Genomic DNA, 17,793 nt, shown 5'->3' on the forward strand with positions numbered 1-17,793 from the left:
TCCCACTAATGGACCATATATGTTCTCTCCTGAGTCCTCATTAAAACCCTCCACTAGATGATTGGATTTTCCACCTGAAAAAGAACGCCACCCAGCTGCACCCTCTATGCCCAAACACAAGATGTAATGCCTCTATAGCTGGATGTCTATGCATTCTTTCTTAAAAAAGTATGGGAAATTGATTTTTATCTGTGTACTGTAGCCTCCAGGCACTACTGCAGCCTTCGCTTGAAATGACCATTTTACCCTTGAAATGATAATTATCCATGAACACCCATTGGTCATATAATGCTGGCATAGGCGACACTACCAACAGAGAAACATCACCCAAAAAGTAAATTACATTTATCCCTCTACAGGAGAGTTTATCCAATGGTGTCAGCTACATGGCAGCAGTGGTACCACCAAACACCGAGTTGTCTTCCAAATAATCTTGTATGTTTAGAAAAAAAAAAAAAGGGACATTAATGGCAATGCGCTCTGATTGGGTATTATACTATATATATTTTTATTATTTTTTATTTTTTATTTTTTATTTTTTTATTTTTGTAAGATACGGATCATAGATCAATATCAGTCAAATTAAAAATGATTTGTTTTATAATTTACCCTTAATATAGGCCTGATACAGCCAACCCATATTGTATCTCTTGCTGTTGAGAGTCCTTTCGAGGTTGGATTTATTCTATCATAGCTAAGAAGGTAGAGACCCGAAGATGGCATTAGTTCTTCGATGCTTAAGTTAGAGACCCGTGCAACAATAGTAAGAAAGTAATAGTGAACGAGATTGTGAATTTACCTCTATTGGGTCTTTTCCCATCTATTTATAGGATCGGTCCTCGTAGAGTCCTATTAGTACAAGCCCTCCTATTTTGGTAAGTTTTGAATCAATTTAGAGAATCATATCCCATAAACATAAATCACCTGTGGAATATTCTTACCCTCTGATGAGAGGCTTTCCCTCTTACTTAGAAGAGAGGTGTTGGATCTACCTCAGGTTCGGATATACAAGGTCGCTGGCTTCTTTGCTCCTAGTTCCTGTTTTTGACGAGTGATTAATTGCCACGTGTTGATATCTCGTTAGGTGGTTAGTTTTATGCGTAGCAGTATCCATATAGATCGAAAAGTGGTTAAATTTTTAATTTAATTTCAATATAGGCCTGATACATCGGATCCATAATATATCGATATCGGGTGGAAAAATGATTTGTTTTTGAATTTACCCTCAATATAGGTCTGATACAGGATACAGCCAACCCATACTGTATTCATATCAGTTAGAAAGTGGTTTGTTACTTTGTTCCTTGAATTTACCCTCAATACAGGCCTGATACAAGCCCATCTGACCCGATCCTCTTATCCGATCGGTTGGTTTACCATAAATACCGCATTTACAAATTTAACTAACCATTCAGTGTAAAAGCAACTCGTTTAACAACCACCCTGGGCTTGCATCTTAAACCCTCAAGCTCTTCACAGAACCACCCTTGTTTTGGCTTCACACTCCTTGAAGGTAAGCTAAATTCTAACACCCCTCTCTCTCTCTCTAGTCCTTTCCCATGAACCTGCTGATACCATCCAATCTGTTGCATTGTTGTAATGGCTACATAATAGGTTAAAATCATGTTATGGGATTTCTTCCTGATATGATGGGAAATGGGTTTCTCTTAATTGATTCTTTTCAATGCTTTAGCTTCTGTAGATTAACTCTGTTCATGCTTGCTCTTAATTCTCATATATTTAATTGGAATGGTTATTCTTTAAACTGGGTTTTTAGAATTTTGTTCTTAATTGACTTTCCAATGAACTCATTGAGATTTTGGTTATCTGTTTTAGTCATTACAGATGGAGGGTGGTGATAGTGGAGCATTGAGAAAGAGAGGATGTTGTTTCCCCAAAGATGATTTCTTGCCTGAGGAGTCCTTCAGGAGCTGGGGGAACTATGGTAAGGCCTTGGGAGAGACTGGAATGCGGTTGAAGGACCGAATTTTTACTCGGTCCCTCGATGAGATTGAACTAAATGAAGTGAGAGCTACAAGCCAGAATGAAATGAAGAAGAGTCTCTCTTGGTGGGATCTTATATGGATGGGCATAGGAGCTGTTATTGGTAGTGGCATCTTTGTTCTTACTGGTCAAGAAGCAAAAAATGATGCTGGCCCTGCTGTTGTTCTCTCATATGCTATCTCTGGTTTTACAGCCATGCTCTCTGTCTTCTGTTACACTGAATTTGCTGTTGAAATCCCTGCAGCAGGTACACCCACCACGCATTCATATTAATTCCGCATTGAAGAACTCTTGGGACCTTGGATGACTTCATATACTAGATAGGCCTCTCTATCTAATAGCTTAAGCTTTGAGTTGAACTTCTTCAACACATATCATATATGATAGAATGTAATTCTTCTGCAATGATTGAATTTTCTGTTGGTTGGTTTCAGGTGGGTCTTTTGCATATCTAAGAGTGGAAATGGGTGATTTTGTGGCTTTCATCGCAGCCGGAAATATCATGTTTGAGTATTTGGTTAGTTGTGCAGCTGTTGCTCGCTCTTGCAGTTCATACCTTGCAACCCTTTTCAACAAAGATCCTAATTTTTTTCGTATCATCTCCCACAGCCTCCCTGAGAATTACAACCAACTCGACCTGGCTGCTGTGTTAATCATCATAATTCTCTACATTGTAGTTATTCTCAGTGCCAAAGTCTCCTCCCGCTTCAATTACATCACTTCTATGATACATGTTCTTGTAATCGGCTTCATCATTGTTGCTGGGCTAACCAAAGCTGACATCAAGAACTACTCTGTTTTCACTCCTTATGGCACACAAGGTATCTTCAGGGGTGCGGCTGTCCTCTTCTTCTCGTTCACTGGGTTCGATGTGGTGTCAACCCTTGCAGAAGAAACAAAGAACCCTGCTAGGGATATCCCTATTGGTCTTGTAGGATCCATGACCATCATCACATTGGTATACTGCATAATGGCAGCCACACTTTGCCTAATGCAACCTTATGATCAGATTAATCCTGATGCACCATTCTCTATAGCCTTCAAGGCTGCTGGGATGGGATGGGCTAAGTATATTGTTGCATTTGGGGCCTTGAAGGGCATGATAAGTGTTCTCCTCGTCTGTGCCATGGGTCAGGCAAGGTACCTTACACACATTGCCCGGACACACATGGTGCCTCCCTGTTTGGCTCATGTCAATGCTAAGTTTGGAACTCCGATCAATGCCACAGTCGTCATACTTGTTGGTACTGCTGCCATTGCCTTCTTTACTAGTCTTGATATCCTTTCTGATCTCGTCTCTATCTCCACACTCTTCGTATTCATGCTCGTAGCCATGGCCCTCCTCGTCCGAAGGCACTATGTGAGTGGTGTTACCTCCCCAAGACACCAATCCTTGCTCATTGTATTCATTTTACTCATACTTGTGTCATCAATAGCCATTGCGGTGTTGTGGGCAATGGGAGAAACACGGTGGGCACCTTATGGGATTACATTGATTGTGTGGTTCCTTTCCACCCTTGGGCTCAAGGTGTTTGTTCCTCAATCTCGAAATCCTAAGGTATGGGGCGCCCCTCTTGTGCCATGGTTGCCATCATTGTCGATTGTAATGGACATCTTCCTTCTTGGCTCAATAAAAGGGAAGTCATTCATGCGGTTTGGGATATGGACTATTGGCCTATTGGTGTACTATTTCTTTTTCGGCCTGCATGCCTCATATGACACAGCAAAGGAGACATTTGAGAGAAGGGCAGAAGCTACCAAACAGTTTCAGAAGATGGAAGAGGGAAGTACGAATTCCGGCACAAGAGGATGAATTTAGGCCCTCAAAGATCTCGGTTTCAAGAATCTCTTCCTCCCCCCCCCCCCTCCCCTTTTGTAACATAAAAAAAAATGCGTTTGAATAGTTTGTAAAAGTTTGAATTCTTTTACTTCGGGGTGGTAGTATTAAGGAACTAAGGTCATTGACACACTCAACAAACAGTTGGGGGAAAGCTATTTTGGTACTGAAAAATCTTCTCCTTTTTGCTGTATTATTCGTTCTTGGGGTTGAGACCTAATGCTTTTCCCTCGTCATTTAAAAAAAAACAGTGCGAATCGTGGAATCAGCCAATTTGACTCTGGAGTCGATACTGAGTTTAAACGAGGTGGGTCGAGATAGACTGATTTCTTCCTATCCACACGTGGTAAACTAATGTCAACAATGTGGTTTCAACAGTTACACCCAAGTTAGAATATAGTTGTAGCAAGGTGCTACTCTACAAGCACAAAACTGCCACATGGCATGCCAACTGGGAATTGAAATGACTAATCTAACCATTGGATAGATTGCTCATGGTAGAATAGTAGTATGTAATAAATTGGAGCCTAATTCAATCAAACACTCTCCCATGTATAACATTATTTTGACCACTATTATGGTTGCCTTTGGTAACGTTTCTATTTCAGAAACTACGTTTCGTATCAAAAACTAAAATTTCAATTTTTCTGTGTCAAAATATCGTTTTTTCTTTTTTTTGGAACGAAACTAGAAGACAGAACAACAGAACTACCTTTTGTCATTCCGCCAATTTTCCTTTCAAACGTTTTTTTTTTTTTTTTAAGAAAAAACGAAACATACCATAAATGCATCAAACGCTTTATTCCGTTTTTTCGTTCTCTTAGAACGAATGACTCAAGGAACCTTTTTTTGGAACGTTTGGTAACGCAGCCTATGTATTTTCTCATATCCTTGGATTTTCAATGATATGTTTTTTCATGTTGCTAACTCCGTTAGAGCCAAAACTTAGCATATGAATAGGGGGACTAAGGATCTACTTGTCCATACATAGCAGTTGTTGGCATTTAAGTGGGTGTGTATGGAAAGGTTCCTATCATCGGTGTGTAGGAATTGGACTCCCAAATTTATGTGTAAAAAGACTCAATTTATACGGTCTAACCTTGTTAAGCTTATCAAGGAGGATCATCTCATTATACTGTGAATGATTATGTGACAATTCTAACCATTAGATAAATTGTACAAGTCTTGAATTAGCCACATGTTAATTTTTAGAGTTTAATTCAATCAAATATCTTCCTAAGTCCCATGTACTAACATGCATTCTATGTACGCCCATGCATGCTTGTGGTACTGGGTACTTGGAACCACGGATCACTACTGTGAACTTAGGGCCCGTTTGATAACGTTTTAAGAAACGTGTTTCTGTCGTTTCTGTTTCCAGAAACGGAGTAAAAAGCGTTTGATAAAACTGTTCCCTTTCACTTATTTTTAGAAATAGAAATAGAAATTTTTACTTATTTATAGTTCAAGAAACGACCTAGGAACTTGTTTCGCCGTTTCTAGAAATGACTTGTGGCCATTCTTTCATTGGTTACTATCGACTTCTAAAAACATGACTTATCAAACACCTTCAATTCCGTTTCTATTTCTAGAAACGGAAATTATGTTTCTGCCGTTTCTTGAAACAGAAACGGCAGAAACGTTATCAAACGGGTTCTTAGTCATAGTCTTGATTTCAACACTAAATATATTGGGATATTTTGATAAATGTATCAAGATGATCTATTTTCAATAAGTTTTGTGTTTTATATATATACTTTAGACAACATAACACTACCTCCTAGCGCAAGTATACGCCAATAGGAGCGACCAATGAGAGGATACGTACAAGCATCTTCAGTCAACATAGGGTAGCATAGTCTTTTCACACTCATTGTGTCTTGCATAAATACATGCTAGGAGGTTGTATTCTTTCTTCCATAGTTTATTATTTACCATGTGAATAATATCATACACTGCATTGTCATTAGTGTAGTGTGAGAGATTCCTCCCTCAACGGCATCATGGTGAACCATCGGCTGGTATCAATTAGTATCAAGGTATTGGGTTGCCTTGAACCATGTAAAAGTTTTAGAGAGATGGTCAATAAAACATGGTTTTTTTAAGGGGAGTGGGGGAAGACAACCGTAAAGACTTCCTTTTAGATGATAAATGTCATTCAATTCAATCAATATTCATTAATAACGGAAAAGAAGGAAAAAAACCCTTGGGACAATTACGAAAAATTGATTCCATTTTAATAAAATTCTTTCTAATTAGAATAACAGACCTGAGAGTGCAAAACTAGATTTAGCTAATTATAGATAACTTAATCAGGTAATAAAGAATTAAAGATAGGAAGAGACGTGAACGAATAAATTTGGGTTTAAGAAAAATTACATGATTACCCATTTTTGAGTTTCTCTCTACAAAATTATTCACATAAAAGTTTAGTTAACAAAAATACTTAAACTTAGGTTTCCCTTTACAAAATTACCCACCTAAAGTTTAAATTAACAAAAATATCCAAAATTGAGTTTGGATTTATAAAACTATCCACTCAAAATTTTAATAATAAAAAAATATAAGATTATATGTGGAAGATGATCAATCACTATTAAGTAATCATGTAATTTTCCCTTTGGTTTATTTGAAATTCCGATAAGAAAGAAAGGAGGGATCCTAGGGGTTGTGAGTTTATGACTGACGTGGAGTGAGGAATTTTAGGGCAAAGGAATTGCAAGAGAGAGAAAGAGTAATAGAAGGAAGGGAAAGAAGGGAAAGAAGGGAAAGAAGAAATTAAAGGAGAAGATTGGTCTCCCAAACAAACTAAAGATGGTATTTTAATATCTTAAAACTGGGAATTATAGTTTCCTTCCATAAAAGCAAAAGTTTTCTAAAGCCTAGACTCATAAGCCATAAAGTTTATAGGGTATCTCTATTTGCCACGTGGAAAAATGACATGGCAACTTTTTTATCCTAAACTCCAATCAAAGGGCAAGAAAGAGAACAGTTGACTTCATTCTTGACCTGGTAATATCCCATGTATGGAGATGTGAAACCCATCACATGGGGCAAACAACCTCAGGAGCTCCCCGGCGTTGGATTTGAATTGCTACTCTATTGTGCAGTAGAGGAGCCTTGCTCGTGATTGATCGGAATTTTAAATTGAACCGCACATCAAACCAAAATGTGTCCAGTTGGTTCATTCTGTTCGGTTTTGATAGGGTTTGACTGATTTTATTCTGTTTTTGGAAGCCACTTCAACTGAACCAGAAAGAGGTGAATTCCTACCAAATCTGGTTCGACTGACCAATCAGGCTGGTTTTCTGAACAATGGAATAGAAAAGAGATATGGCGATACATAGATAAGTCCATATGATCATGATCCTAACTTCTTAGTATCGGTGTCGAATTGGCGTATCGGTCAATATTAGTACGGATTGGTTGTATCAGTTAAAAAATGGTTTTTTAAAATTTATAGTATCGGCCAAGACCAATACGAACATAGATACTGATACATATCATGAGTTTGGATATCAGTATCATATTTGTATCGATCAATGCGTATCAAATATGACAGATTTCCTTGCCACGAAAAGCTTATCCCTCCGATGTAGGACAATGTGGCATAATTCCAATCCTTGGCTTTTACAACTGTGTAATGATGAAGCCTCTGATTTGTAACCGAAACTCTATTCAATAAATTCCTTTTTCACCAAAATAAATAAATACGTATCAAATACGATAGAGGTGAAAATTTGGGTATGATTTTTTTTTTATATATATATTGAAATTGATCCGATACAAACCGGTATGCCCGATTCATATTGGTATCCATTTCCATAGTCCAAACTCCTGAAGTCTCCGAACTCCAAAAGCATAAATTTCTGATCGAGTAAGGAAAGTCACTGAAAGATCAACCCGAAGCGTGTCACGAAAATACGAAATCGCTATAAGAGCGGGTCTCACGTGACCATGAATTCAGCTGTTACAGACGAGAAGCTCAGCAAGCGGAGCTCTGCTTCACCCTTCTGTTACTGGTGGAACCATCACCAGCTCCAGCTTTGTAGCCATTGAAGCTTCTGGGTATTCTTGTTATGTTATCAGAGATGAACAGAAACCCCATGGAGACTGGGAGACGGCTTTCCGATTCAAACGACGATATGGGTTTGGTTAGGCAAGAATCAACTACTTGCAGAGAATGTGGTAAGGGATTTCAATCGTGGAAAGCTTTGTATGGTCACATGAGATGTCACCCTAAGAAGGAGAGGGTTTTTAACAGTTTGGGTGATGATGATGATGATGATTCATTGATTAATGGGAAAAATCTGCAGAAGCTGGTCATGAATAGCCAATCTGACAACGTTAGTGCTGCTCTGCCTCCGAGGAGATCGAAAAGAATGAGGTATTACAAGACTGCTACAACTTCTTCTTCTTCTTCTTCTGTTTTGGGGATTGATCAAGATCAAATAGAGGCGGCCCAGTGTCTGATGATGCTTGTTAGGGATGTGGGTCACCGGGGTGGATTGAATTCTGTTGATCCGGATTCTTCCCAAACTAGTTCTGTGGTTTTAGAAGCTCAGATTAGATCGTCAGTTGGGGGTAAGAGAAATCCTGGAAAGGGAGATAGAGGGTTTGATTTTGCCTGTGATAGGAATGAGAATCTGGAGAGTCTGAAGATCAAAAAGCTACAATCTGTTGTTTCCGATTCTGGGTTTTTGAGGGTAGGTCTCAAGAAGGTTCAATCCAAAGTTTCTGTTGATGGGTTTCTTAGGGATGATGAACTGATTAAGAAGAGGAAGCTGGACGATGGAGCTGGGTATGTGAAATTGGGGAAGGATTTCTCCAATAACAAGAAGGGAAATTGTAAGAGAAGAAATTTGGACTACTCTGAAGCGGAATTGGGGAAGAATTGCATCGAGGAAGCTGAAACGGATCCAGCTGATTCAGAATTTGGGAAATATAAGTATAATCCAAGCAAGAGAAGCAGAAGTAGAGACGATTCAGATTCTGAAAAGAGAAGTAGGTTTGAGTGTAGAACCTGCAACAAAACATTCCATTCTCACCAGGCTCTAGGAGGACACAGGTCGAGCCACAAGAAGATCAAAGCCTGCATTTCTTCGAGGATCGAAAGCAGTGAAAACAGCACTGAAACAGATGCTTCTGCTGATCCCAATAACAAGTATTGCAGCAATGAGACTCCAATGGTGGAATCACAGGATGGGGACATGGATGGTGTTGCAGAGACTGCTGAGACTAGTTACAGATCAAAGAAGATAGCCCATTTGGTTGGGGACTCTGAAATTTTTTATCAGAAACAGCTTCTAGAGAGTCATGATCCGCTTGATCTTAATCTTCCTCCTCCTAAGGAAGAAGAAATCAATGACCACATGAACTTTGATTCAATCCATGTGGGTCTGATCTCTAACTAAGAAACTTCATAATGGCCATGGTTTCCCATGGAGATGCAAGAGTGCTGTACAGATGAGTTAGTGAATGTTACTTTTATTAATTCTGTACAATTCCATTGGCAGCTTAAAGTGAAGTTTTCTCTTGATCCAGCTCTTATGGGTTTCTTTTCTCTCATAGAGAGTTTCCATTGTTGCGCAATTCAATTTTATGTTTCTTCTTGCTATAAGGAAGAATTAGTATCTTCTATGTTGCATAAGCTGAAATCAAATTCCATTCTTTATACTCTCTTTTTTCGTAGTGACTTTAGTAAGAATTTCTTCAGGAAAATATCATTCTTACCTTGTTGATTACTTCTTTGAAATCTTTGAATATCAGTAACTTTGTTGAGTTCTTTCTTAGGAAACAAGATAACTACACAGTTTCAAAAAAGTTTGTGGTAGAACAGGAATAGTAAACTCTCATGATCAATTGTTTTTTAAGCATGTCAATGAAACTAAATTAAAATAAAGTAGAAAAGAGGTTAATTATATGACTTGCAGAACTAATCAGTGACTAGTTGGACTGCTTTGAAGGTTGAGGAAATGGATAGCTATGATGTGGTTGGTTAGCGAAGGCATGAGGAAACATGGTTGATGACTCTTTGGAGCATTATATAATTTTAAAATGTCATGTGAGCTGAAAGTGGTTTTAAATGCTGTGTGGCTAAGTTCCCAAAATGTTCAGGAACCTCCTAATAGTATAATAGTATAATGTTCCTGTTAACAACAATAAACATACAATTCATCTCACTTTGTCACTTGTATGTGTTGATGTCTTCTTTTGCTCTTTAGTTAACTACACTACTTACATATCTTAGGACATAGGTTGAGCAAAAAAAAAAAGGGGTATTAGTTTTTATTTCAGAGCGTGAGCTTGTGGCATAATTGTTAAGTTGTATTATTACAATATATTAGTTACAGTTTCAAACCTTGGAAACATCCTCGCTTGGGAAGCACATTTGCCCTTCTCAGACCCTGTAGCGGGAGTCTCATGCACTGGGTCACAGTATGTGCAATTGTGCAAGTTGCATGTACATTCAGCGTCGTACAACTATTATGTGTATGTACGTATCAATTTAATACTATTGACCATGGATAAAGGAAACATAAAAATAATACTTTTTTAAGAAGAAAAAAACAGATGCAAGACCGTTTGATCCCAGCGATATGAACCAATCTAAAAGTATCGGCAATAATCGATATTGTGAACTTAAACCATGTCGCCAACCAACAAAATAAAGCACTCTAAAATCTAAGATTACCATCATTAAAATTAAAATTAAAATTAATAATAATAATAACAAATAAAAAAAAAAAAAAAAAAAAAAAAAAAAAAGAGCAATCCTTAGATTTTTCCGTGGTAGAGAAGCTGTGTGGAAGTTTTAAATTGGGACCATGGTTCCACCAGCCCAATTTTGGGATTCCTTTCACTATGCCGTCAATAATTGCTATGGACCAGTTTAGTTCTAGCTCCACATTAACCTTTGAAAACACTTCAAAGGAAAAGTCAATACCATCATACGGTTAAGTTTATCCAAAAGCAAAAAAAAAAATTGTTTATGAGTTTGTTAAAGGTGCCAATTAATTCAGTTACATTAGTTTGAGGCTTGTTCAGAGAGATGGGATGTTTCTAAGGGTGGTTGCCCCTCTCTAAGATTTGAGAATTTTCTCAAATCAGAGTCAATGATTCTCTGAAAATCAACAAGCCTTCTCTCTTCTAACAAAAAATAATAATAATAATAATAATTCAGTTTAAATATAACATGTACAAATTGATATCAAATTGAAAATGTATAATTTTCGTAATCTCAAATTGAAATTGATACCATTCGGGTTTTAATCAATTTTTATTCAACTTTTTTTATACATTGGCTCGAGGATTCAATTTTCCGTATTGGTTTCCTTCAGTTCATGTATTGTTCCAGTAATTCGGTTAATTTATTTAGTTTTATTCATTGTATTTTCTTATTCATACAAGACTTGGGAATATCTCATACTGAATTGACCTCAAAGAAATAAGGCACGTAATAGGAAAAAAGCAAAAATATAGAAAAACAAATGAGAAGTGAGTAGAGCTAATAGCATAAGAAGAAAGTGAAAGAGAGACAAAATAAAAATTGAAATCTTAGAACTCGTGTTTTAATCTTTCAGTTTTGAAAAATTATTTATAACCTGACATCACGTTAGCAAACAATGATGTTAGCCTGAGGGAATAGCATGAGCTCTTCCGAGCCTTTTGAGGAATAGTCCATTAATTGGGTTATGGGCTTGAATAATAGATAAGGAACTCCATTGATGTGGGCCTCCAAAACTAATGAGCTCAAGTAAAAAAAAAAAAACCATTAACACGTGTGGGAAGATAGCCAACTTAAAAATAAAAAAGTTTGGGGAAAACTTAACCGTCCCCACAATTCGTAACATCTAGATTTGTCACCATCTACATCTGGCAAATATTGATGGATCATGTATACGAGTATGGCTATATGGAAAAAGCTAGGGGTGTCAACAGGTCAATTCGGCGTGGTCTTGGTTTAGGTGATTTTGATGTGGGAATAGTGAAATTGAAATCGAATCAATATGGAAATTTTGGTTTCTGTTTGAATTCAGTTTTGGTGAGATTTGATTTTGGTTTGGATTCAGTTTCTTATATAAGTTTTTAATCGGGTTGGTTTTGATTTTTTGTCCAGCTTAAGTTTGATTTTCCATGCAAAACTATACAAAATTTTATTTAATTTTTTTTTTAATGAATTTCGGGTTGTTTCGAATTCTTACCGGTTTGATTTCGATTTCGGCTTAGTTTTTGAGTGACATTCAGTTAGGTATTGGTTTCCAGTGTGGTTTGATTTGTTAGGGATTACAATATGTCAAACCAAAACAGACCCAATAAACTTTCGATTCAATCTGATCTGGATTCAACCGACAAAAAAAGTTTATTGGGTCGTCATCAATAGATAAGGTGAAGAGAAAATATTTTCATCCAATCATAAGACGGTTTGATTAGATTCTTAAAATTGTGAGTGTCGTCGTCAACTCCTATCCTATTTGCACAAAGGTGTAAAAGGTTAAAACTTGAAGTTGCTGAAGAGATTCTTTTTTCAACATGGGTAAAGGAAAATTCAATACTTTTATTTATTTTTTTATTATTATCCCTTTAATTCCACTTTTTCCTCCTTAATTCTTGCAACTTTGCTTATGAGGTGGAGTTGAATACTTTAGGATATAGATCCACCCATCTTTGCCAAATGGCTGTTATGTATGCAAATTTGGTGAAATAAAAATAGAAGAAAATAATTTCTTATTTAATAATTCAAGATAAATTCTCATTTAAATAGGAAGACCAGTAATTATAAATTACAACTCCTCTCATCCAAACTTCCCACATAAACTATAACTTCTATAAGATAACCCAATAATTACTAAGAAAATAAATATTAAATTATATAAATAACCACAAATACATTATACCCATGCCACATCACCCACAAACTCTATTACAAATGTACACGTAACAGTGATTTTTTATTATCATTATTACTTATTTTTTATTTTTTTAGGAACAAAAGGAGGAAGGAAGGTGGCCCACTGAGGGGCCACAGAAAACCCCCAAGGTCCAATGGGATTAGAGATAGACTCACCAAGGACAACAGCTATATAGAGGCCTACAGCCAATAAACTATTATTTGTGGGTTTGTGTTTCCCTTTTTCTATTTTTGGTTTTTCCAGCATTCATTCTGTGAAAGATTTATGGAAGGTTTATAATACAATGAAGGTGGGTCCCCCACAACGTCTCAAAATACTAAATCGTGGATTGAATTGGTCTTTCTCGATTCTGATCTGGCAGTCCTAAGAACCCAAGAATCGGTCATCGGATATAATATTCAGTGACTTTAGGGATCCTTGGCATGTATTCGTTACAAACTAAATTAAGGCAAAAGATTACGTGCATGCTGGTGCATGGTCTCGTTCATCATCTCACGATCATGAATTTAGTTCTCGGGGATTGGTATCAGTATCGGTCTCTATCGATACTAATTCGATTCAATTCAATATCAAATAGCATCGGTCGGTATCAATCATTTTTGCCCTTTGCTTTTTAGAAAAAGTATGATTTTTTTTTATTTTTTTTTACCTCTAAAATAAACGATAGAGGTAACTGATCCAGATCGATCAAGGATCGAGAATCGATCTCAATTGATACCGATACAATACAGATGATATAATACCAATGCTTGAAACCATGTTCATGATAGAGAGCCAAAATGACTAAAAAAACCCTTTTCCAATTTGAGGCATCATAATTCATAACACCACGGTACCCACCCCTATCTTCAGCTGTTGTGCATGGACACTCCCATCAAATATCCACTCAAAAAACATAAGAGAATGAGAAGGTTTTCTGTCACTTGGGGTGAAGAGAGAATCCTTTATATGAGGTAATTTGACACTATGATTTACCACGTCATCATTAATTCTTGTCCCGAATTACAAAGATCCAAAATATCATTTCCCATACTAATATGAACAATTAGATTTTATGAATTAAGAGGTTTTCTTTTCAACATGGGTGAGAAAAAATCGATCGCCTCGAAGAAATGCCTCTCTAGTTCTCCTTTTCACCAACCCATCTGCCCACCCAATGCTTACTTTCTCCTATGAGTTCACTATGGTATCTTGACTTTGAAACACCATTGAACCATCATAGTGGCTCAAAAGTCACACAAACTAGAAGTGTGGAGTACCCACCCATTCAAGGGTTTTCTTTCCCCAAGTTTGCTCTAGAAACCCGAGGTTTGATGGGTCGAACTTTCAATTTTCGGGTTTTTTCAATCCTTGACATAAATCTTCAGCCAACCACATGATATCTGACTCCTCGGGACCTCAACAATCATGAATAAGAATTAATGATGATATTTGCTATTTCCAAAGTCCTATCATAGCATCTAATCACCGTATCATTGTAAAGAAAAAAAAAAAAAGATGTAGTTTTTCAAGAATTTATCATTTGGGGCTTGTCAAGTCCTAAGAAATAACCAATATGACTCAGACTTTTGGGTGATCAAAACATTTTGGTTTATGTCAATGTTGCTAATCCAAAGACCCTTCAACCAAACCTTTATGGCCAAAGTGAGAAACCTTTCAAAACCTTGGCCAACTTGAACTTGAACTTAAAGGAACATAGAAGAGCAAAAGCTATGATACAACTTTCTTGCTTTTCTTACTTCACATTAGTTGTTTCTTCCTCTTTTTAATAAACCTTCTATAATACTTTTGCCAACTTATTAACTCTCGTCATCTTGAAATTGTCTAATAAATTATATTATTTCTTTCTTGCTTTCCTCACCTCCCATTATGTCTTGCTTTTTTTACCGCTCGATTACTAAAAGATAGACCCTAATACCAAAGACACAAGGATGCAAAATGATCACCATATCTTTCCTAGGGTAGAGGCCTCTCACGGGCAGAAAACATTGTCCTATATATATATATATATATAGAGAGAGAGAGAGAGAGAGAGAGAGAGAAAAAAAAGGTTAGGTATGTCGATATCATATATGCTAGCATCCATTGTGTCTGTCTCTCTCTTCCCTTTTTTTGAAATGACCCTCATATCCTTCCTGAATGATACTCCATCATGTGTTCCCATTGGTTAGCATACTTGATATCGGTGGCATACCTATCCCTCTCCCATATATATATATATATATATATATTTATTTATTTATTTATTTTGACCTCAAAAAAGGCAAATCAGTCATTCAACACTATAACCGAGGGGCAAAGAGGGAAAGTAAAAAAAATCTACTGACTTGAGCAAATCAGTATTTGTTGAAGAGTCCGGTCCCACTCCACCTCCTACATACTTCACTGAGGTTTTTTTTTTTTTTAGTCAATTCACTCCATAAATTTGTGCTCGCCAGACACCACCCTCACCTCTCCAGTCCAAGGGTCCAGAGTTGATACGATAATGGTGACAACTACAGAAACAGGCGGTGCCGCCACTACCGGTGGCCGATGCTGGTGGTGCAGTAAGGACGATTTTTTCCCAGAGGAATCCTTCAAAAGCTGGGGCACTTACCTCGAGGCCCTCCGAGAATCCAAAACTAGACTTAAAGACCGGCTCCTCGCTCGATCCCTCGATGATACAGAACTCAATCAAATTCGATCTCGAAGCCACCATTCTATGAAGAAGACCCTCACTGGGTGGGACATCCTCTGGTTCGGCGTTGGCTCCGTCATGGGAGCAGGAATCTTCGTACTCACTGGCCTCACTTCCCGGACCCAAGCCGGACCAGCTGTTGTGCTCTCCTTCTTAGCCTCCGGTATCTCTGCTCTCCTCTCCGTTCTCTGCTACACCGAATTCGCCGTTGAAATCCCCGTAGCAGGCGGCTCCTTCGCTTATCTCCGCGTAGAACTCGGCGATTTCGTTGCCTTTATCGCCGCCGGAAATATCTTATTCGAGTACATCGTCTCCGGCGCCAGTGTGGCTCGTTCATGGACTTCATACTTCGCTACCTTATGTAACCACAGCCCTAACGACTTCCGCATTAACGTCTCCGCCCTTGGGGAGGACTATAACCACCTCGATCCAATTGCAGTTCTCATCTCCATTATAATCGGTATCGCAGCGATTTTAAGCACTAAAGGATCGTCTCGATTCAATATAATCGCTTCAATTAGCCACATCGCAGTTCTTCTCTTCATCGCCATTGTTGGGCTAATCAAAGCCAACCCTTCCAATTTCTCCAATAATTTTGCCCCCTTTGGTGTTCGTGGCATCTTCAGGGCCTCTGCTGTGCTTTTCTTCGCTTTTGTAGGATTTGATGGAGTTGCAACCATGGCTGAGGAGACCAAAAACCCACGTCGAGATATACCATTTGGGCTTATCGCATCAATGGGGATCATTATATTCATCTATTGCCTTCTTGCAGGGACACTCTGCCTTATGCAGCCGTTCACCATGATCGACGTCGATGCCCCCTATACAGTGGCGTTTCAGGCAGTTGGGTTGAATTGGGTGAAGTACATTGTAGCTCTGGGAGCATTGGAAGGGATGACTACTGTTCTATTGGCTAACATCATTGGTCAAGCTCGGTACTTTACCCACATCGGTCGGACTCACATGGTGCCACCATGGCTCGCCTCCATTAATGAAAAGACAGGGACACCGATGAATGCCACGATCGTCATGACGATTGCCAATTGCATCGTTGCCTTGTTTACTGATCTTGAAGTGCTAGCCAACCTTCTCTCTATCTCAACACTATTCATCTTTGCACTTGTCGCTGTAGCGCTTCTAGTGAGGCGATACTATGTGACCGGAGAAACCACGAAGACTGACCGGAATATGCTTATTGGGTTCTTGGGATTGATCATTGGGTCGTCAGTTGCAACGGCGGTGTATTGGATGGTTAGTGATAAAGAGTGGATTGGTTATGTTGTGACTTTTCCTGTATGGTTCTTAGCTACATTGGGTTTGAAGTTGAAGGTTAAGGAGGCTAAGAGCCCAAAGCTATGGGGGGTTCCATGGTTTCCATGGTTGCCATCACTCTCCATTGCTGTTAATGTCTTCTTATTGGGTTCAATTGATGCGCCATCTTATGTAAGATTTGGCATTTGGTCACTGGTGTTGCTTACATATTACTTCTTTGTGGGGCTTCATGCATCATATGATGCAGCTAAGGAGATTAACAGTGAAGGCAATGGAAGTGAAATGAGGAATTGTGAAACAGGGAATGTAGCACCAGTGGCTTGATATTCTGAGTAGGGTGATAGGTTATAGGTGGTAGGAGATAAGTGAGATAGAAGCAAGAGTAGTTAGCTTTTAAAGTGTGATTTATGATTCTCTCTGTGAGGGAAGGTTCAACTGGTTCAAGCCTTCTCCATTAGTCCAAATTTCTTTCACGTAAGTCTTCCTTTAGAAATCACTTGATGCTGGTAACCAAATGATCACAATTTAGTTTTGCTTCCAGACACAAAGGCATTCGAAATCACTATCCCACTGGTCATGAACTCAAAGATTTCACGAGTGTTGATTCTCTTGTGAGTGCTCTTATTGACCCCACACTGGTGGAAGTGTAGTCTTATAAAAATTTATTGACACATGTTGGGTATATTGTCAACTTAAAAAATAAAAGGATTGGGAAATTTAGCCGGATCCTCTCCATAGAGCCCATGGACCATATAGTGATCTCACAGCTAAGATGACCTCCATGGACTCTATGGAGAGGAATCCTATCCGAAATTTAGTTGCTTTCATGATTAGTGATACCTAGGTTTTCTCACCACTTGAACACGTATGTATTAATGGATCAAAGGATGTTATTTTATTTTATTTTATTTTATTTTATTTTTTTTAAATCCCCTTTCCCCTTATTTGTTTAGGATTGCAACGTGGCTAATGAGGTGGAGTTGGGACCCTCTAGGAGGTAGACCCACTCATCTTTGCCAAATGACTAATGGTGACATTCTCTAAAGGGGGCAATTACTATCACTCCCCTTCACTTGACTTATATTTAGTGA

At 38.1% G+C, this 17,793-nt stretch overlaps 3 protein-coding genes across 3 annotated transcripts; all 3 read left to right on the top strand.

Annotated features, from left to right (window-relative positions):
- The first annotated feature begins 1,424 nt into the window (after nucleotides 1-1,424).
- On the top strand, nucleotides 1,425-3,864 carry LOC122069524 (cationic amino acid transporter 1-like). Its single transcript, XM_042633562.1, has 3 exons — nucleotides 1,425-1,513; nucleotides 1,837-2,251; nucleotides 2,439-3,864. The coding sequence occupies exons 2-3, from the start codon at nucleotides 1,846-1,848 to the stop codon at nucleotides 3,815-3,817; spliced, it is 1,785 nt and encodes a 594-aa protein (XP_042489496.1). The 5' UTR covers nucleotides 1,425-1,513; nucleotides 1,837-1,845; the 3' UTR covers nucleotides 3,818-3,864.
- A 3,880-nt stretch (nucleotides 3,865-7,744) lies between these two features.
- Nucleotides 7,745-9,517, top strand: LOC122069523. Its single transcript, XM_042633561.1, has one exon. The coding sequence runs from the start codon at nucleotides 7,921-7,923 to the stop codon at nucleotides 9,253-9,255; it is 1,335 nt and encodes a 444-aa protein (XP_042489495.1). The 5' UTR covers nucleotides 7,745-7,920; the 3' UTR covers nucleotides 9,256-9,517.
- A 5,623-nt stretch (nucleotides 9,518-15,140) lies between these two features.
- On the top strand, nucleotides 15,141-17,390 carry LOC122069521 (cationic amino acid transporter 1-like). Its single transcript, XM_042633557.1, has one exon. It carries the CDS (start codon nucleotides 15,239-15,241, stop codon nucleotides 17,024-17,026), a length of 1,788 nt encoding a protein of 595 aa, XP_042489491.1. The 5' UTR covers nucleotides 15,141-15,238; the 3' UTR covers nucleotides 17,027-17,390.
- Nucleotides 17,391-17,793: the final 403 nt, after the last annotated feature.

The sequence above is a fragment of the Macadamia integrifolia genome, unplaced genomic scaffold (genome assembly GCF_013358625.1).
Source record: "Macadamia integrifolia cultivar HAES 741 unplaced genomic scaffold, SCU_Mint_v3 scaffold629, whole genome shotgun sequence".
Taxonomy (NCBI): domain Eukaryota; kingdom Viridiplantae; phylum Streptophyta; class Magnoliopsida; order Proteales; family Proteaceae; genus Macadamia; species Macadamia integrifolia.